Source organism: Penicilliopsis zonata, assembly GCF_001890105.1.
Source record: "Penicilliopsis zonata CBS 506.65 unplaced genomic scaffold ASPZOscaffold_22, whole genome shotgun sequence".
NCBI lineage: Eukaryota > Fungi > Ascomycota > Eurotiomycetes > Eurotiales > Aspergillaceae > Penicilliopsis > Penicilliopsis zonata.
In genome coordinates, this window is record NW_019208930.1 from 251,481 (window position 1) to 270,977 (window position 19,497).

Here is a 19,497-nt window from a genome sequence, read left to right on the forward strand (position 1 = left end):
TAGCTACTTAAAAGATAATGCCCAGTAAGTACTTTTATACTTTAGTAATCATCTGGCTGTAGAACCTAGTTTAAACCTCTGGTTTTATAGTCTAAATGAAGAAGCCCCCCTGAGTAGATGATTGGCAAGAGGTGAAGATAACTACACTTCCATTTTACTTATAAATCATAGAGGAAATAAATAAGCTGTATAACCTTGACTAGCTGTATCCACCAACTCCGCTGCAGATAATATTCATACCCCACAGGATCCTCTCATGCACCGTTTCAGTCATATCAACATAGCTACACCCGGAAAGGAACCACAGAACTATACACAAACTTAACAAGAGCCGGAGGAGTCTACATCCCACCTTCGTCAATGACGGCATGTGTGTCCTTGGCCACGTAAATTTCTTCCAGGCTACCCCCAGCACCGCTGAAGGGATTTCCACCTTGTAACACAAGGCCCTGTTCATTTGCCAAGTGAAGTAGGCAGATGAAGCCGAACGAGGTACTGATGTCTCGTAGCGCCTCCTGGGGATAGACCGTCTTCAGAGAGTTCATGATGCTTGTGAACCGCAGGCGCCCGTCCTTTTGACTTTCAGCCTCCGAGGCAGCGCTCGGGGTTGGATCTGACGATGTAGGTGTTGGCGGCACGTCTTCCTCCTTGTCGTCCAGGTCCATCTCAGAACCAGTGCTGATGTTGTTGTCAAATTCCGTGGCCGCGATAAGCCGATCACCCATGCCCTTCCACATCTCCTGCTTGAGTCGACGGACATCCACCTTCTTAGCAACTCGTGCATACGCCACATAGTCCGGTCGTGCCCGTCTTCCACCTGAAGTGACGAGCTGCGAGCCGAATCCGCCGGTGCCACCACCCATCACGTTCAAAAGAGCAGTGAGTCCCGATGGCCCACCAGCCTCGCCGGCTGCACCGCCTGGTGCTCCATCAGCGGGTGGTGAGAGCATCTCCCTCGCGTCGGCAAATGGCATGTTATCGTCGTCATCATCGCCCATGTTCGCGAACGGCAGGCCGTCATCGTCAGCGAAGAAGTTGGCATCATAAGAACCAGCAGCAGGGTCCTCCATTGAGTCAGGAGCTTGATTTTCAGTCTTGTGGTTCGCCCAGAAGGCCTCGTCCATTTCACCATTCCCAGGCACCTGATCCTGTCGTCTGTTGTTGAACTGTCTCGAGCCGATGAGTCTCCTAGACCCCATTCGGGCTTTCGGCTTAAGGAACAGACGGAGGAGTTGTTTGGAGTTGAAGTGTTTATCGTCCGGAAGAAGATTGCGGCCCTTGGTCTTCCATTGCGTTTTCGGCAGAGAGATAGTCGAGTTTGAGCTCGCTTGAGTGTAGATTGTTTCGGCAACAGCGGGATCGAGAGCTGCAGTAAAATCGAGTTCAAAGGGCTCCTTCTCTTTCCGTGTCTTGGGTGCTGCACTGGTCATATTCGCTGCCACATGCTCCTTGACTCGCCGAATCTTCCAATGCTCTGGACCGGCCCAGTTCTTCTGCAGGGCGTTATCGAAGTAGCTGAGAATATTCTCGTGCTCCATATTGTTTGGCTGGTGTGAGAGTGAGATGGTATATGCATCTCCATCATGATCAAGCTCCGCATCGTCGTCATTATTGTCATTACCGTTCAGGTCTATGCGGTGAACCTTCAGCATCGGCTCTAGAGCAGCTTCTCTCGCCCAGACTTCACCACCTTCACCGAAACCCGCATCATCACTGAGATCAAATCCAGCCAGGGTCCCATCGTCGTCATCAAAGCCTACTGCATTATCGTCATCAAGCATGATGCCTGAAGGATCAGTCAAGCCGTGTCCCTCGTCCATGGATTTATCATGCCGCCATTCTTCAGGCGCTTTCAAAAAGGGAAGGTCCAGAGACCCGCTGGGGTCTCCAAGATCAAAATTTTTCAAAGAGGGACAGATGTCTTGCTCGTCAAGACGGTCCAGCTCAGGGAAAAATCGGCTCGCCAAAGGAGCAATGTCAATCTCTATACTTTCGTCCATCATCTCCGTATCCGTCTGTTTTGGAGCCGGAGTCGGCGAGTCTGAGCGTTCATTCTCTGTCAGATCCTGTCGACCAGAGCCCGCTTCGTGCAAGTTCTCATCAAGGGTGTCATCACTGCTATCAAACACGATCCTTCCCTGCCCATCAATAGAGAGGTGGTTAAGGAGCAAGCCCTTCGCACCGCCTTCGTCAAAATCAGCCGAGGCTTTCTTGAATAGTGGGTCAACTGTGAACTCAAGTTCGAATTTCTTGAGTTGCAAGGAGGCGAATGATGGAGCAAGAGTTGCTTCGTGCGTGCGCTGCTAAACGTGGAGTCAGCTAAAGTAAAAAAGAAAAGAGAGAGAGTAAGAAACATAGAAGTTTCCTGGAACTTTACCTTTCTTTTGGACCTTCTCGAAGTGCCTTCCTCTTCACCCTCATCGTCCTCGCCGTCCTCACCTTCTGCTTCTGCTTCCTGGGCCTTCCGGTCACGACTATCGGCCAACCCACTAAGCAGCTTTCCAGTCTCGGTTGCGACACTGTCAACTCTGCTTGTATAAATCTTCACACACCCATCTAGCGTGCAACTTGCTTTCTGGAAGTTAACACCATCTCCTTCCTTCAAGAGAGACATATCGTGGAAGTAATCGATGAGAGCAAAGTTCCACGAGTTGTTCGCGTTGATCTTGTTATCCGTCGCCATCTTCATCCATTCCTCAAAGTTGGCCAAGATGGGCACCCGCTTCATCGGAGTCACGGCTCTACGTCCGTTCACATCGCTCTCTCGCCCGCGTCGGCGGGAACGAGGCGTGGCAGGGCTTTCACTTTCCGCACGGTCATAGCTGGCATATTTGCGCGGCGGCATCGGGGTCTTGACGGCAGCCTTGATCTGGTCCATCTGGCGATCGTGTAGAGCCTGGCGAGCCTCCAGACGCGCCGCTTTCTCGCCCATATCATCATTGAGGGGGATTCTGCGAGGGGAGGGGGGGGGTTAGTAGGCATCCACAGCAACGTCGCCTAGTTCAAATACATACTTGATAGGGGAGTTCTTGTGAGGAGTGGAGGCCCCATTGGAGCGGCGATGCACTTTGTTCGATACGCGGGGCATGGTGAATCGATTATGCAGGAGGCAACGGAGGGGGGGGGCAAGAGGTGTGCGGCACTCCTCCCCCAGCAAGGAAGGAACAGGTCAACAGGTATTCGGCAGCACGTGTAGTCAGCAGAGATAAGATGCGACGCTCATCCCTTGCGATAGATGCGGTCGCCGGCGGTGCTGGATGCTCGATCGAGATATCGCTTCGGGTCGATGCCTTCCTTGGCAAGACATGAAGTGTTTACCAAAACATACGGCTCACCACAAGCACCCAAGGCGCAGTTACACCGGATCCGGACTAGTGTATATATCACGTGAATAGAATCACGTGAAATGATCCAACACCCAACAAAGGTCGCAGAATAACGGCGGGGGGTATCTTGCCTGGATTTCGAGGATCCTGAGACGGACAATTGTGTTGCCTGTCGAATCGAACCGAATTCTGACTCGCTATTTCGCCAGTGCTGCTCGTTAGGCCGCCGAACCTCGCACCGCCTTGGTCCTACACCACTGACATCACTAGCAGCCGTCACACAACTCGGACGTGCACCTCACCTGGTGGAGACGCCGGTTTCACTCCTTCACCGTTCTGACCACCAGCAGAGTGGAAGGAAGGAGGTTAACCCATCGAGTGGACATACCGAATGGGTTGACTGATCGATTGACGCTGCAAACTCTTCTCTACGACCGCCGATTGACCTTCACTCACTCCGGAACGAGGAGACTGCTACTGCTACCTAGTAGACTCTACCACCTCGAGGGGCGTGTCTTCGTTGCGCTCGCGTAACCAGCATGCAGCGATAGGAGCATTATGTTCGGGTCTCGGTTGTTCGGTCTGAATTGGCCAGCACTTCGTCGAAGAAGGAGGAGCCGCCGTTATTCAACCCGGCCGTTCTTCATCAGTCTCCTCATATTCGCTGTACTGGCTGCTATCAGCTGGATTGCGTCTCTAAGTTCGAGCAACGAACTCCTGACTGTCGCGGCAAACCTCCACACGCGTCAAGAAGATGGCCATCCAGAGGTAAGTACGGCGTGAGGAAGAATCCATCCCTAGTGAGGTGAAGGGTTAGATCTGTCGCGTGCTCGATGCTAACTGACTGGCTTCTATATTACGTAGTGCCGTCTGGTTCGCAACGTCAAGGATCAATGTGCCTTCGTCCGTGTCAACTGCCCCGACCATGAAGACGGCCTATTTTCCTACCTGCAGTTCTATTACTGTTCGTTGGCAGCCGCCAAACCGGTTGCTTTCGTGGTCTTGATACTGTGGCTGTCGCTGTTGTTCAGCACCATCGGGATTGCGGCTAGCGACTTTCTCTGCGTCGACCTCAGCACGCTGGCGAGCATTCTTGGCATGAGTGAAAGCTTGACAGGGGTGACTTTTTTGGCCTTTGGAAATGGAAGTCCCGACGTCTTCTCGACCTTTGCCGCGATGCGGTCGAACAGCGGCAACCTTGCCATCGGCGAATTGATCGGCGCCGCAAGTTTTATCACCTCCGTCGTGGCAGGGTCCATGGCACTGGTTCGCCCGTTCAGGGTTGCTCGTCGGAGTTTTGTCCGCGATGTAGGGTATTTCGTCATTGCGGTGGGCTTCAGTATGATCATGCTCGCCGACGGTCGACTCCATGCGTGGGAAGCTGCTGCTATGGTTTGCTTGTACGGATTCTACGTCTTCATGGTTGTGGTCTGGCACTGGTATCTGGTCCGGCGACGGAGAGCCCGCGAGCGGAATGCCGCTGCGCGGTCACACTTTCACATCCCCGACAACCAGGAGCTAGACATTGACGAGGAAGAGGAAGACGATGACCGCGGCGTGGCATCGGAATCGCAGAGTCTTCAAGGAGCATCAGCAGAAGATTTCACGAGCCTGGAGAGATCTGACGCACTGGCATGGAAGCAAGATGAGGATGAAGACGATGAAACTCGTAATCGGTATCTGGCAGAGATACGAGACAACATGCATGTCTATCGACCGACGTATGGACGGCGAAACACGTTGAACCCCATCAGACCCAGTTTGGTGGGTGCGCTCGAGTTCCAGTCTGTGTTGTCGTCACTTCGGAAATCGAGGAATATCCACGACCATCCCCCGATCACTCTTCAAAGTTACACTGATGACCCCAATGCCCGTCCGTCCAAGCACAGCGATAATCGCTCCGTTGCATCTTATTCACGGGTCGATCGATCTTCAACCCACCAGCAGTTCCTCTCCCCGCACGACCAAGCTTCCTCTGCGCGAGTACGGGCGGTATCCGCCAATGATGCCGCTGGACTGAAACTTGATACGACGGTGTTCGGGCAAAAGGCTCCAACACCTGTCCAGGTCACCCTGAGTCGACCATCTGTCGAAGGGCTGGGGTCTCAAGATCTGACAGAGCCACTGCTAACTCGGATCGATCCGGCTGCCGGGCTGACGGCCTCTCCGTCGTCATCGGGCTACCCGTCACGAAGCTCAACCCCAGAAGCTGGGGAACATGCCCAAAGTCCTCGTTTACTTGCACCGCCTCTGGATGGATTCCGTTCACTCAACTACCAGGCGGACGCCTCCAGCTCGAATTCCCTGTTGCAAGTTTCTCCACGCGGGACTTCTCTCGTTCGCAAGCCGTCCGATTATGGGTCGGAGAGCCCTTCGTCCCCCTTTCCCCCGTTCTCCAGCGGTCTCGAGGCTGAGGGCTCCGGGGCCCCGAGCATCTGCCTTCCAACTACCACCACCAGTCCCACACAAGTGCTGCATGTTTACGATCACGACTTAGAAGGAGCCTTGCCTCGGCCCATCAGCTGGTGGCCTTATGAGAAGCTCCCCCCACCGGACATCCTGATGTCGACCCTTTTTCCGACTCTATACGGTTGGAAATCCAAGCGCGTTTGGGAACGGGCCTTGGGGCTCGTTTCAGCTCCCAGCGTACTGCTCCTTACGATCACGATTCCAGTGATTGACCCAGCACCTGTTGACTACCCCGAACCGATCTCTGTCACCGTCACGGCGGCAAATGGCATCGAAGACGCACCTGAGCCACGGATTCGACTCCCCGAGGACAGCCCCCTTCTCCAGGCGCACGATTTTGGCGGCGTAGTGGTGGTAGACCAACCCCCCACGGAGCCGACTCCGAAACTCTCGCGCGGGCAACAGTCCCTTGCTCCTGGCCGACCGCGCTGGGACTCGGAGCTACCCGCCGTCGTCCACGCGCCAAGATCCGAGTCCGACGCCGCCCCGACGACAACCAAGGAATGGAACAGATGGCTTGTCGTCATCCAGCTGTTCACGGGGCCCTTCTTCATCGCGCTGATCGGCTGGACGACAACCGTGGACTCGGACCTGCAAACGCGCACCCACCTCCTCCTCCTCCCATTCCTGTGCTCGCTGCTCTTCTCGCTGGTCGTGCTCACGGCGCTCATCGTCAGCACACGACACCGCGACCCGTCCCGCCCCCTCGCCGCGGAATGGCGCCCCTTCCTCGCCATGCTCGGTTTCCTCGTGGCCATCGCCTGGATCGCCACCATCGCCACAGAGGTCGTCGCCCTGCTCAAAACCCTCGGCGTCATCCTCAACATAAGCGACTCCCTGCTCGGCCTCACCATCTTCGCCGTCGGAAACTCCCTCGGCGACCTCGTCGCTGATATCACTGTCGCCCGGCTAGGGTACCCCGTCATGGCCCTCAGCGCTTGCTTCGGCGGACCCATGCTCAATATCCTCCTCGGTATAGGCCTTGGCGGCCTCTACATGACCCTCCAACGAGACATCCCTTCTTCTTCTTCTTCTGCTTCTCCGCCTTCTTACGATATCGCCATCTCAAAGGTCCTGGTCATCAGCGGCGCAACCCTGCTCCTCACCCTTGTAGGCTTGTTGATCATCATCCCCCTCAACAACTGGAGGATGGACCACAAGATCGGCTGGGGCTTGATCGCCTTGTGGACCGTCAGCACTCTCATCAATGTCGTTGCCGAGCTTGTCTCGCCGACATAATTACTGTATATGGGCTTGAATTGTCAGTACTGAATAGTGAACCATTGCATGTATGACTACGGTATAGTTTATATGATATACGATATATGCATTTTTGATATTTTCATCTGAATTGATCTAGTCTGTTCATTTTTAGTTGAATAACAATATACTACCAACTACTCTTATCAATAGAGCTATCTAGATAGTTCTCTAGATTAATCACTAAACTAATGTACTATTCACAGAACGACTAACCCATGGCCAATACATGGCTATCCAGCTAGTTACACCATGGGAAACAAGAAACAAGAAACAAGAAACTTGAGACAAACTCAAAAGGAATCAAGGCGAACATGACTTGTTAATTGTCAAGTCGACTGCTAGTCTAGAACACGGCCAACCGTAGCATTCCCGCTCCGGTCATTCGTTTGCACTTTGCGCAGCCCCTTACCGGCTTGAATCGATGCCATCAAAGCACTGCGATCTCCCGGGCCGGTCGACGCAGGCGCAGGAGCGGGCGGCGGCGGAGCACCAGTAGGAGGGGGTGGCGGCGGCGGCGGAGGTGGTATACCTGCCGGGGCAGCGGGCGGTGGCGGAGGTGGAGGCGGAGGCGGCGGGGCAGACGGCGCATCGAAGCTCATCCCTGGGACGGGAGGAGAAGCGGTAGCAGGAGGGGGAGGCGGGGGAGGAGGAGGAGGAGGAGGAGGGGCAGAAGGACCTCCCTGTTGTACCGGGGTCGCTGACTTGGATGGTGACTTGTTATCTTCCATTGCGCTGAGAGGTCGTGGAGGTGCCATAGCGCCGAATAGGATGCTTGCCAGCTGCTTAGCGGTGCCACCACCCGGACGGTCATCGTCGTCATCGTCCGAGGAATCTTCGACATCGGAGCCGGCAACAGACCAGTCATCGGATTCTGGACGGACATGGGTCTTGGTCCCGACCGGAGGCCGGCCAAAGGTGGAGACAGGCTTGACACCGGTGTGCTCCTGCTGAACTAACCGGTAGAAAGGATTTGTGGACGAGACTTCGGGAGACGTGGGAGCAGCAGGAGCGGCAGCAGCAGCGGCTGCCGCTTGACCGTCGGTTGAAGAAGTCTGGCTCAGGTTTCGATATGGGTTCCGCGATTCAACCTCATCTCCGGTACGGCTGCTCACCGGCGAGCTAACTTCCACTGGTGGTGGCGCTGGCACCTCAACTTCTTCTGGAACCGAAGTAGTAGTAGCAGGCACTGCCGCGGGAAGCACCTGGCTCTGTGTCGGGGTGCTGTCCTGGGGCGTGATGCTGACGGGGCCTTCGTCATCCGACGAGCTGTCATCATCGTCATCGAGACCCTCCAGCTGCAGCTGTAATTGACGTTCCCGCTCCCTGGCTGCTTCCAATTCGGCCCGCTGGGCCGCAAGCGCCGCCTCCTTTTCTTTTGCCTGACGTCCCGCCTCTTCCTTACGGCGCTTCTCCTCCTTCCTCTTCAACTTGCCTTGCCGGACCTGTTCCTCGAGGTCACGAAGACGAGCCTCTTGTGCCTCTTTCTCACGTCGCAATTCCTCTTCCTGCTTTCTCTCCTCATCCCTAAGAAAGGGAAAGGTTTAGTCTCCTGGAAAATGAAAATCTAGAAGGTGGGGGTTGGACTTACTCTAACCGCTTGGTCTCCGCTTCCTGCGCTTCCTGCTCCTCCCGGATGGACTGTTCACGGGCGGCGTGGGCCTGAGCTGCCTTGGCGGATTCCTCGGCCCTCTTCACTTCAGCCTGCTGTTCAACACTGTCCGCGCGTCCTCGGCGGGTGGGTGGTGCCGGCGGAGGCTTCTTGCCGGCGGGTTTGGTGGGAGCACTGGCTGGCGCGCGCTCTGCAGCCAGACGTTGTTGCCTCTCCTGTTCACGCTTGGCGTCTTCTTCCTCGGCACGCTTCACTCGATCCTCGCGCTCGCGCCTTTCACGCTCCTGGCGCTGGACCAGCGTCTCCTCATTGTCAGCGGCTGGCTTCAGACCGGCAGCTGCCATGCGCTCGGCAATCCGCTTCTGAGCACGCTCTCTCGCGGCGGCCACCCGATCCTCGTGAGTTGCTCCCACAGGAGTTCCCGGACCTCTGCTAGAGCTAGCGGATACCGGGGAAGGTCTTGATGGAACCGAAGTCTCCGTAGTCTCCTTCTGGTAAGCCGGCTGAGGCCTAGCTTCTCTGTTCCGTATTAGCGTTGATTAGAAGCAAAGAAAAGTAAGAAAGAAAGAAATAAATAAATAAAAAACTCACTCTTCCTTCCGCACGTCGGCCGTTCTACTTCCACGGTTCAGATCGTAAATGAAGTCGCGAATGATATCCTCGACACCCAAGGCATCCTCCCAGCGACGCTTCTCGTGATCACGGGCCGAACTCTCGCCTTCTTCGCGAAGGCTGTCCTCGAGACTACCCGCGAACTCCCGAACGCTCTCCTCGACATCACGGGTCATGGCTTCATTTCGCTCCCGGTCCGCTTTCACCTTGGCAGTCTCTGTCTCCAGGCGGCGAGCCGCATCGCCATCGTCCTCGAGGGAGGCTGGAGCGGGCCTTCCGGCGAGCTCGGCCGCACGCGCCTGCATTCTGGCTCGGGCCCGGGCCTTGATGCGGTCCGCTTCGGTCACCATGCCGCCAGGACCGGTGCCGATGATGTTGGAAGCACTACCGGGATGAGCCTTAGCATCTTTCAGACGGAAGAGTTCAAGTTTCGCCTCGGCGATCTCTCGCTCCAGCCTGCGGACATCGGAAGCCGCCGTGGGCACCTGGTCCTGGAAGGACTGCAGCTGGCGACGCAGGGACCTGCGTTCTGCGCCCGAGTCCAGGCTCCGGAATGAAGCATTGGGGTGTGTGTCAATGTCGTCCTGCACCCGCCGAATCCGGCTCATCAGGCTCTCCGCTTCCCGGCGGTCCCGACGGTCCAGAGCATCGTCTTCCTCGGCTCTCTGTTCATCCTGGAAATCCACTGCGTCCAGCATGATCTTGGCCTCGCGGATCTTCTTCTTGAGCTGGTCGAGAGACAGCTCATCGTCAGTGGTGGATGTCTGGGAAGCTGCGGGAGACGGGGTTCGGCCCGTATCGTTGCCCACCCGGCGACGAGCACTAGAACGGTAGCCCGCAGCATCATCATTGTTCTTGTATACGGTTGCATCCTTTCGGCCGAAGCTGGGGGAAGTTGCGCCACCACGGAAGGAATGCTCCTTGAGGTAGCTCACGCCGGTCTTCTGAGGCTGAAGGAAGGCACCCGACGACTTGCGCTGCTCGGCATCCTGCGACAAGAGAGACTTGATCGTGCCGATCGAGTCATTTAAGTTCCGCGTGGAGGGGGGCACCAGTTCGGGCGGCAGGCGGTTGGGGACCGGGTACCCGTTGAGCTTGCGGTAGATCAAATGCATGGCGACGGCAAACTCATCCATGTTCAATCGGCCGCGGTTGTTGGGGTCCGCCAGCGTCCAGATGCGCTCCAGATCTTGACGGTCGAGACCACTCTGGCTCATGATTTCGATGGCCGTGTCACCCCCGATGAACCCTTTACGGAAGCCATCCCAGGCACGGAAAAGATCATCGTAGATTTTCTTCTCTTCCTTGGTGATGGCCCACGGGATGTTTGCATTTCCAGCCAGGCCGGCGGTGGTGAAGCCGCCTTCGCGGCCCGGCTGGGGCATGAGCTGCTGCTTCAACGCATCAATGTTCGGCAGTCCGGTGGCCGGAGTGTTGACAAACCCCCACTGTCCTGGAATGCCGGTCGGCTGGGCGGCCAGCGGCGCCATGCCGGTTGGGACCGGGCTAAGACTGGACGCGAAACCGGTGGGCATGGGCGGCATGGGAGGACGAGGCCCGGTGTAGCCTGTGGGTTGTGGGTTTTGTTGGCCAAACCCAGTCGGTTGCGACTGAATGATCTGCGGGGCGGCGAGATGGCCGGGGAACCCTGTCGGCTGCGGAACGAGGCCCTGATTCTGTCCAGGAAACCCGGTGGCGGAGGGGGGGAACATGCCCGTTGGCTGTGCAGTCAGCTGCGACAGGAGTTGGCTGTTGGACGGTTGCTGCGGCTGGGGTTGCTGGGGGGCAGGCGGGGCGGTTTTGTTTTCCAGCAGGGGCGCGTCGAAACTCGGAGCATTGGTTCTGGGGCCAGATTGGGGTTGGGTATCCGGGACGCCAAACGAGATGATGTCGACCATGCTCGAGACTTCGTTTTTGACCGTCTCCGGGAGCGCCGGCGGCAGCTCCTTGCCCGTCAGACGCAGGTTGCACAGATACATGGCCAAGGCAAATTCGGGAAAGAAGAGTTGTCCTGACTTTGTAGAATCCGAGAGGACCCTAGAGGATTTATTAGAAGAAGAAGAAGAAGAAGCGGATGAGAAAACTAAACGAGAAAGGTTCTTACCAAATCTTCGACAGATCACTCCCTGACAGCCTGGAACGTAACAGGAGATCCCTCGCTTTTTCACCTTTGTATACTGTCAGTAGAAGATCGTACAAAGTTGGCAAGAGCAACGAACCATCCATTGTCTGACTATCCCCCACGGCAGACTTGAACAACTGTTCGAATTTGGCCTGGTCCTGCGCCGTGATGAAGGAGAGTCGAATACTGGGGATCCTGGACCCGGCAGCCTTGGGTGGCGGGACGGGCGCCGTCTCAGAGGACAGGTCGCGAAAGGAGTCAGCAATAGCCGACGAGGTATGAGCAGTCAACGGACGGGAGGGCATGCCCGTCGCCGTAGGGACCTGAAGCTGAAACTGCTGCTGCTGCTGCTGCTGCTGCTGAAGCTGCTGTTGTTGTTGACCCGGGTATCCTGTAAACTGAGGCTGTTGGACCTGGGGAAACCCCGTGGGCTGAGGTTGAAGCTGGCCACCACCGCCGGCGCCGACCGGGAAACCAGTGGGTTGTGGTTGCAGGAGAGCATTGCCGAATCCCGTAGGTTGCGGGACAAACCCGGTAGGCTGGGGGAGGAAGCCCTGCTGCGGCTGAAGCTGTAGCTGTTGCTGTTGCTGGGCGTACAGCGGCTGATGCTGAGGTTGCGGATGCTGGAGGGAAGGCGCCTGTCCCGGGCGAGCACCGCCGGCACCGCCGAGGAAGGAATTCGAGGACGAATACATCGCCTACTCATGCACTGGGTGAAGGTGAGAGGGTATAAATTAATTTCAATGATTGACAAGACACAAAGAGATCGCCAGCCACAGGGATGGGGGCCAGGCAGGACGGAGTAGAGAATAATGAATAGGAGACGGAGAGGAGCTGGTCCAGGCTGACATGACGACGTTCAGGGACAGCCCGCACTAGCCGGAAGAGGAATAGTCAGAGAAACAATTAGATATAGAGGATATAGAGGATATAGAGGATATAGAGGAATATATATATTAATATATAGAGGAATATATAAATATAAATAGTTTACATTACTAAAGGAGCTGTCTATTCTACTATGCTACAAGACATCAAAGTAATTCCATAAATCATGACTAGTCTAAGAAAAGCATCGACTAGAAATCAGCAGCGAGGGCACGGTGTTTAGAACAGCCAGCTGTTGGAAAGGAAACCCGTCTGGGCCGAGGCGAGAGACTCAGGGAGAGCCGTTCTGCTGCTGCGCGGCACCCACCATCTTGCGGAGTTCGTATTCCTTGGTGAATTCGCGGGAGAGGATTCCCAGGTCCTTGACCAGATCATGGCAGGCAGCGATGAGAGCTTCCTTGGGAGTGATGTCTCCGTTTGTCTGGACCCGAAGTTCGAATTTGGGGATCAAAGGATGGGGAACCTTGTCATGTAAGCTGGGACTGGGACAACGCAACTAGAGTCGCTGAGAGTAGCTGGGAGGACACGACGACATACCTTGTATCCTGCAAAGATGACTTTGGGGTTCTGGTGCAGGCGGGCAGTGATCATATTTCCCAGGGTGTGATCCTCCTTGTTGAAAGTGAAGACAGCGGAAGATGGCATGTCTAAAAAAGAAAAAATCCAATGAATAACGAAATGCAAGACGCAGGATCTTGACACTTACGAGACTCGATTCTAACCTCGATCTTCTTCTCTCCATTGCCCAGGACAAAGGATTCGTAACTGGATAGTCAGCTAGAAGAAACAAGAGAAGAGAGAACGAAAGACAAGAGACAGCGAAATGAGACAGAACAAGGCATGCAGACCTAGGCTGCTCGTCATGGGCCACCTCGACAGTAGAGGACTGACGGCCAGGACGCTGGGAGGTAAGAGGGTGCTTGAGTCGCGCATACACCATCTCGGAGGGCAAGAGAGCCTCTTTCTTGGGAGGCATCTTGAAGCAGGACAGAAGCAGAAGCAAAACACGAGATAGGTCAAGGCAAATAGGAAAGATGAAGGGGAGATGGAGGGAAGATGGAAGGAAGATGGAGATGAAGGGAAGATGAAAGTGATGAACAGTCCCTTCTCCATGACACACTCTTTCCCATTCAAGGCAAACAGCCTCCATCACCGATTATGAGCAGAAAAGAACAGTATACAGTATACAGGACATACATAGTATAATAGAAGAAATAGTATAGAAAGAAGAAAGAATCTTACCGATCTGGAGCATTCATCTTGACTAATATATGAATTCCAAAAAGAAAAAGGAAAAGTGGTGAAGCACAAGGATGTCCAGAATCAAAGGGAGAGACAGCAGAGCAGAGTGGAAGAAGCCTATATCTCGACTCTGTAGGACCTTTTTGCTTCTTGGACACTGACAGTACGAAGTACCTGAAACTGAGGGCGGGGGCGAGGGCGAGGGCCTCCAATGGTAGAATTAGAAATAGCTCTCACTCTGAATGAGAGAAGAGATAGTAGAATAAAATAGAATGAAACAGGTGTGAAACAGGTATCATTAAATAGAACTAGTGAATAGGTTATATCTTTCTCTCAGTTGAAGGTCGGTTAAACTCGCCCTTCAAGATCTGCCATTGGATTTGGATGGGGGCACGTGTTGCTTAGTCATTCATATCTCTAGAAAGATTACACTTAGGTATAATAAGAGTACACTTATAGGAAGAGAATAACATATTTCTGTATAATAGAGACTTGAGAATAAAATAATGGTTATCTGCAGACCCATGTCAGTAACTACCTGGCTTACAGTCAACAAATCTACCGAAATAAAGTAGTAGACATGAATCTATCGGGTCACATATATTATATATTATACTACCAAATACAGGGTCCGTCGCTGGTTCAAAGAAAAAAGAAAAAAAATCAAGGCATCATCCCTCTCTCCGTAGAAACACACACACCCCATGATTAAGATGATGATGATGGTATTAGGTAGAAGTGTCTGGCATGTTAGAAACACTGTTTGGAAAAACCTCGAATGCGGAATTTAGACAAATATGAGAAGAAGAAAAAAAAATAAAGGTCGGAAGCAAAAGATATTCGTATCATGGCGAGATCAACAGATTGGTATGATGCCGCAAGAAGTCAAAAGTAGGATATGAATGGGGCTGGGGCGATCGAACCTCTATTCATCAAGGGAGAAGAGAGAAAGAGAGAGAGAGAGAGAGAGAAGGGAAGAAAAGAAAAAGAAAAGGAAAAAGAAATTGAAGAAACGCTGAAAGGAAGAGGACGGTCGTGTGTTTTTCTTTCTTTTTTAATGGACGGCATTGAATAAATCACCCAGGCTGGATGTGGCTCGCTTCATCTTCCAGCTGCTCTTCTTCTTTTCTCGTTTCTTCATCATCTCTGCCCAGCCCTCGTCGTCGTCGTCTTCGTCAGCGGCAGAAAGCATATTGCCGTTCTTCATTCCGAGGGCGGACTTGCCATCACTCGAGATTGGACGGACCGTCACCGTGGTCATGGAGGAGGATTTGGGCATGCTGGGGCGCGGCAGCGACGTCATCGACATGCTGGGTTTGAAGTTCTCGTCGTTCCACGGCTTGGAGACGGAGGAGGAAATCATGGTCGACGAGCGATTGGCCGCGGTGGCGTCGAGTTGAATGGTCGAAACCGGCCGATAGCGGGAGGATAGCCCGATATTGCTGCGCTCCGAGGGGGCAATAGACGGGGCATATCCTTGTCCCAGAGGCGTGCCGGGTCGCAGACCACCACCACCACCCGGTGGTGGTGGTGGGACGAGGGACGACTGGCTTCCCCATCGGGGATCGAACATACTCATCCTCGGGTCTCCCCCCCCAAGCGGCGGCGCCAAGGGCGGAGAAGGCTGGTGATCAAAGGGGACGGCCCCGCTGCCCATCATGGAGACGGGCCTCGCGTTATTGGCATGGACCGGCATGGGGCCAGGATGGTTGGGCATCATCATCATGTGCGGCGGCATGGGCGGCGGGGTGGCACCGCCGGGAATCCCCTGCATCATCTGCTGCATCCATTGCATCTGCATCTGCATCATATGGGACATCTGTTGGGAAAGTTGGATCTGCGCCTGCTCGGCGGGCGACATCCCCAGTTGTTGTTGTTGTTGTTGCGGGCCAGGGGAGCCAGGCGGCGCGTTCGTGACGTTCATCATCGTATATGGTCTCGGGATGCCGTTGGGGACGGATGCCATGCCTGGCAGATCGCCACGATGTCCAAAGGCGGTGGTTTGGGTGTTCGGGCTTCCTCTCCTCATGGCGCGCGCCCGTTCCTCCGTGGCGATCACGCCGATCAAGCCTCCTGGGGGTAACGCCGGGGCCGGGCCTCCTCCAGCGACCGATGACAGACCGCCTCCCAGGGCCAAAGATTCGCGATTCGATGGATTCACCAAGCTGGCGCCGAAGTACGGGTCACGGGGCAGATTCCTCGCGAAGACTGGCAGACTGTTTCGGTTGTTCGGGTCCAGCTCGCCAGAGGCTGCTGCTGAACCGGGCGAGCCAAGGTAAGGGTGGAGCGATGAGCGCAGATTCGGGTTGGAGCTGGCAGAAGCCAGACGAGTCGGAGGACGATTCCGGTTCGGGAAACCGTGCGCGGCTAGGATGCCGAGGGGGATCTCTTCGTCTTCATCTCCCTCACTGCCGCTCTTGCCACTGCCCGACTTGTTGTTGTTGTTGTTGTTGTTGTTGTTGTTGCCCATATAGTTGTTCATCGTGGGAGTAGCGGTCAGGGTTGGGGTACTGTTGGTCGCGCGGTCCATCTCGGGACGCAACGAAGGGGCCGGTGACTGCTGCTGTTGGCCGGTGACCTTCATCATTTGCTGCCGGTAAATGGAGAGGTGGGCTTCCTGCTTGCGTCTCTGTCTTTCCGCCTCCCGGTTCTTCTCCGTTTCGTCCTCCTCCTCCTCATACTCGCTCTCCGAAGACTCGTCGCTGGCGGAGGCATCACTGTTTGACCTCCGGAGCTCTTGTTGATGGCGGTAGTGTTCAAACTGTGACGGGGTCATCACCTTGTTGGCGGGGGAGTCTGATCGTGGCTGAGATTCCTCGAACCGGTGTGCGAGTCGTGCATGATCGGCGATCATCGCGGCGTCCAACTGGGCCTCCGAGGGGGAAGCGAGCGGGTCTGTGGGCCGGAGCGGGGTGGGTTGAGATGGAGAGGCCCAGGTGCTCGCGGAGTTGAGATCGGTGCTTTCCCGGTATCCAAACAGGGATGTGTCCTCCTCCCGGGCCCCCGACTGTTCAGATTCCCCGGACACCAACGGGTGCGGTGCGCGGTTACTATACAGCGATTGCATCACTAACCTTGCATCCTCATCCTCCGTAGACGCCGAAGCGCGAGTGTCCGCGAAAACGACGCTGCGTCGCAGACCTCGATCCGCCGTGGGCCGTTCGAGCGAGCGGTGTGAGGTAGTTGGCAGTGGCATGGAGTTCGATGTCGGCAAAGGTGCCCGCCGTCCCTCCACGGGCATCGAGCGAGAGTGAGGCAATCTTGGAGGCTGTGCGGGTGATTCAGTTCGGTTGCTGTCCGTGGGGCTGAGCAATCCATCCTGGGAATTGCGACTTCCCGACGAAAAGAGTGCTGATTCGACAAATCTGGAGCGATCGACTGCGATGGGTGTTGGTCGCAGAGCCAGCTCTGCTTCTGCAGGAGCGGATACACGGGCCTAGAGAGGGGAAAAAAGGGGTTTTAGAATAATGCTTTGGAGGCACTACAAATTGCTGACAACCACATACCGCTTCTTGAGGATTTCGGTTCGAAGAGCGGAATGGCAGACCCATACTCTCCCGTTTACCGACATTGTCGAACATATTTCCAAACCCATCGTCCTCCATCTTCCCCAGACCTATATCTTCGTCCAGCAGTCTGGGAGGGGTGGCGGTACTGGTGGTACTGCTTGTCATAGCCCTGGTTCTCGAGGTAATGGGCGTTTCGTTCCGTGCCGATGGTGGAGGATGCGGCGGCGGCGTTGAAGTTTTCGACAGTCTCCCTCCGAAGGAAAAGGTCCGGCCAGCGGCACGCAATGCACTCGACAGAGGCGGAACTGGGATGTCGTAGAAGTTCCTGGAATGCGGCGACGAGTCTTGTAGGGGCATATCGGTCGAGGAGGGAAGGGTCGAGGAGGAGCTGAAGCGAGTGGACGAGGAGCCCTCGTGCATGGCTGAGTGATCTGTCCCACCGCTGGTCCTAGATCGAAAGAAGAAAAAAAAGAAGGGTCAGCTGATGAAGGTTTTTTAAGTGGTATGACAATGGTACCGGTTCAAAGTAAATCGCTCAGTGCCGGCGAAAAGATTGTCTTCATCGTCATGATGGCCGTTGGCCATTTTCTTGAGGGAGCCGGGATCATTGAAAAACCTCCCCTCGCTGCTTGGGCGCTCCAGCACGCGAAACGACGGCTGCGGAGGGTTTTCCACCTCTTCCAGCGCGTTCCCAGACGATTTCCGCCGGGTGAAACCTTTGGGAAATTTGATCGGCATTCTGTTGACGGCCGACAAGTTTCTGGATGATGAGAGACGCGAGTTGTCGACTCTTCAACACGCCGAAAAGAACACGAACCAACACACTGAAGCCCGCCGGGAGATGTTGCTATAGGGACCGACCGAGCAGCCGCAGGTATGCAATTTCAGAGAGAGAGAGAGAAAGAGAGAGAGAGAAAAAAGGGACCACCAAAACTTGTCGCCAGAAGGATCCGCAAGGCGAAGCTTCCACGACACGGACACCGGATCGTAGATACAGTAGCGCCGTATGGAGAGGGAAGAGGAATATTGGTTCGAAGTTAGTTAGTAGTGACTCCGTAAAGGCCCTGGAGAATCCACCAGGCTGGCTCCGGGACAACCAAAGCGTGGTGGCACTGGGTCCAAGGGGGGGGGGAAAACAATGCCAATGGCAGCCACGGGAGAGGGGACACAGTATTGCACTAGGGGGGGATGAGGAAGGGCAAGGTTAAGTGAGAGAGGGAGGAAGGAGAGGGAGAGTAACAAAAGTGAGATACAGAGTACAGAGTCAAAGAGTAACAGAGTAAGGTAGAATCTCTCTTTCTCTCTCTCTCTCTCTCTCTCTCTCTTTTGCTAAGGCAGGACCCTCGCAGACCCTGATGCGGAGGGTGGAGCTCGAAACACTAGCCGCAGCTGATTACGGAACGCCAAATATAGCAATACTAAAGATACCGAATACTACAGAAGAGTAAGAGTTGTTGATTAGAATACTTTTGAGTCATTAATTAATTGACTAGAAATTAATCGCAATTTTAGTATAATAATATATGTATACCAACTTATCTAGATGAGTGTACAGAGTATTTATGATCTAGTCTGTAATCATGCTTATATTAATACTACCTTAGTATTTACTATTTGTTTATAATACCTAGTAGGTATACCTAGGTACCTAGGTACTGTCAGGTACTCTACATTAGGTACTCTACATACATAGTACTACTACTAGGTACATACAACCAACCACACTGCGAACCGAGTCTCGTGGCGCCACAAGCGACCAAGGATGAACCGTCTCAGCTCGAAAACGGTAGCATACGTAACCGGTGGGTAACAGGTACCTAGTTAGTAGTAACTACAGGGATAGTTAGTTAGTAGTAATAGTCCAGTAGGTAGGTACCTAGTAACTAGTTCAAGTGAAGAAATAGCAAGATCAGTATTTAATAAAATAGTTGGTAATCTACAGCAATATTATTACCCCGTACTTACTGTACAGTACTAGGATACTAAGGTACTACTAGGTACCTTAGTAAGGTAGGTATACCAAAATACTCCGTCCTTACTATGTACTCCTAATAGTAGGTACTCTGTACCACTAATATTGTGGATCTCAATCGCACCGATGCTAGCCCTGTCGATCCCTCCTGATAAGACCCTCCTTTTATTCAATATTACTCACTACATACAGGGTCTATCAGGTAACTAACCGACGGCAGACAGAATCCTACCGAGTGCAGAGTACAGAGTACTCTGTACTATCGCCTTCATAACAATGCATTGTCAACGGACCACCGTCGACAGATACCTGGATTTCTTTTCCGTCCACTCCTTCCCACCGACTGACTACCTAGCTACGGTAGTAAATAAAGCTGACATTCCAGTCCCGGAATGTGGCGAGGGCAGTGACGTTTGCCGTACCATGTCCTCCCCTCCGTACTGTCCTCCTACGATGCATTCCATCGAATCTACGGGACATGCATT

The 19,497-nt window shown here is 54.4% G+C and overlaps 4 protein-coding genes across 4 annotated transcripts; 1 reads left to right on the plus strand and 3 right to left on the minus strand.

The window, feature by feature from the left end:
* Positions 1 to 239: 239 nt before the first annotated feature.
* ASPZODRAFT_136864 (hypothetical protein) lies at positions 240 to 3,283 on the minus strand. Its single transcript, XM_022724154.1, has 3 exons — positions 3,022 to 3,283; positions 2,378 to 2,958; positions 240 to 2,303 (listed from the first exon to the last, which is right to left on the minus strand). Exons 1-3 carry the CDS (start codon positions 3,086 to 3,088, stop codon positions 342 to 344), a joined length of 2,610 nt encoding a protein of 869 aa, XP_022577501.1. The 5' UTR covers positions 3,089 to 3,283; the 3' UTR covers positions 240 to 341.
* Positions 3,284 to 3,775: 492 nt separating this feature from the next.
* On the plus strand, positions 3,776 to 7,203 carry ASPZODRAFT_1251619 (hypothetical protein). The gene is made up of 3 exons (XM_022721419.1): positions 3,776 to 4,094; positions 4,191 to 6,146; positions 6,201 to 7,203. The coding sequence occupies exons 1-3, from the start codon at positions 3,885 to 3,887 to the stop codon at positions 7,032 to 7,034; spliced, it is 3,000 nt and encodes a 999-aa protein (XP_022577502.1). The 5' UTR covers positions 3,776 to 3,884; the 3' UTR covers positions 7,035 to 7,203.
* A 193-nt stretch (positions 7,204 to 7,396) lies between these two features.
* ASPZODRAFT_19971 (hypothetical protein) lies at positions 7,397 to 13,265 on the minus strand (the record flags this gene model as incomplete). Its single annotated transcript, XM_022727508.1, has 9 exons — positions 7,397 to 8,582; positions 8,647 to 9,186; positions 9,259 to 11,316; positions 11,384 to 11,447; positions 11,499 to 12,099; positions 12,597 to 12,752; positions 12,827 to 12,936; positions 12,996 to 13,054; positions 13,138 to 13,265. The coding sequence occupies 9 exons, from the start codon at positions 13,263 to 13,265 to the stop codon at positions 7,397 to 7,399; spliced, it is 4,902 nt and encodes a 1,633-aa protein (XP_022577503.1).
* A 1,320-nt stretch (positions 13,266 to 14,585) lies between these two features.
* On the minus strand, positions 14,586 to 17,778 carry ASPZODRAFT_146555 (hypothetical protein; the record flags this gene model as incomplete). The annotated part of the gene is made up of 3 exons (XM_022725192.1): positions 14,586 to 16,967; positions 17,038 to 17,488; positions 17,558 to 17,778. The coding sequence occupies 3 exons, from the start codon at positions 17,776 to 17,778 to the stop codon at positions 14,586 to 14,588; spliced, it is 3,054 nt and encodes a 1,017-aa protein (XP_022577504.1).
* Between the last annotated feature and the right edge of the window lie 1,719 nt (positions 17,779 to 19,497).

Excerpts from the sequence above, each read along its gene's own strand:
- ASPZODRAFT_136864 (XM_022724154.1), bottom strand. The coding sequence starts at position 3,088 with ATGCCCCGCGTATCGAACAAAGTGCATCGCCGCTCCAATGGGGCCTCC. Across the intron at positions 2,959-3,021 it reads CACTCCTCACAAGAACTCCC|CTCGCAGAATCCCCCTCAAT; the intron begins CTATCAAGTATG and ends CCCCCCCCTCCC. Across the intron at positions 2,304-2,377 it reads CGAGAAGGTCCAAAAGAAAG|CAGCGCACGCACGAAGCAAC; the intron begins GTAAAGTTCCAG and ends CTCCACGTTTAG.
- ASPZODRAFT_1251619 (XM_022721419.1), top strand. The coding sequence starts at position 3,885 with ATGTTCGGGTCTCGGTTGTTCGGTCTGAATTGGCCAGCACTTCGTCGA. Across the intron at positions 4,095-4,190 it reads AAGAAGATGGCCATCCAGAG|TGCCGTCTGGTTCGCAACGT; the intron begins GTAAGTACGGCG and ends TATATTACGTAG. Across the intron at positions 6,147-6,200 it reads ACGATTTTGGCGGCGTAGTG|TCCCTTGCTCCTGGCCGACC; the intron begins GTGGTAGACCAA and ends CGCGGGCAACAG.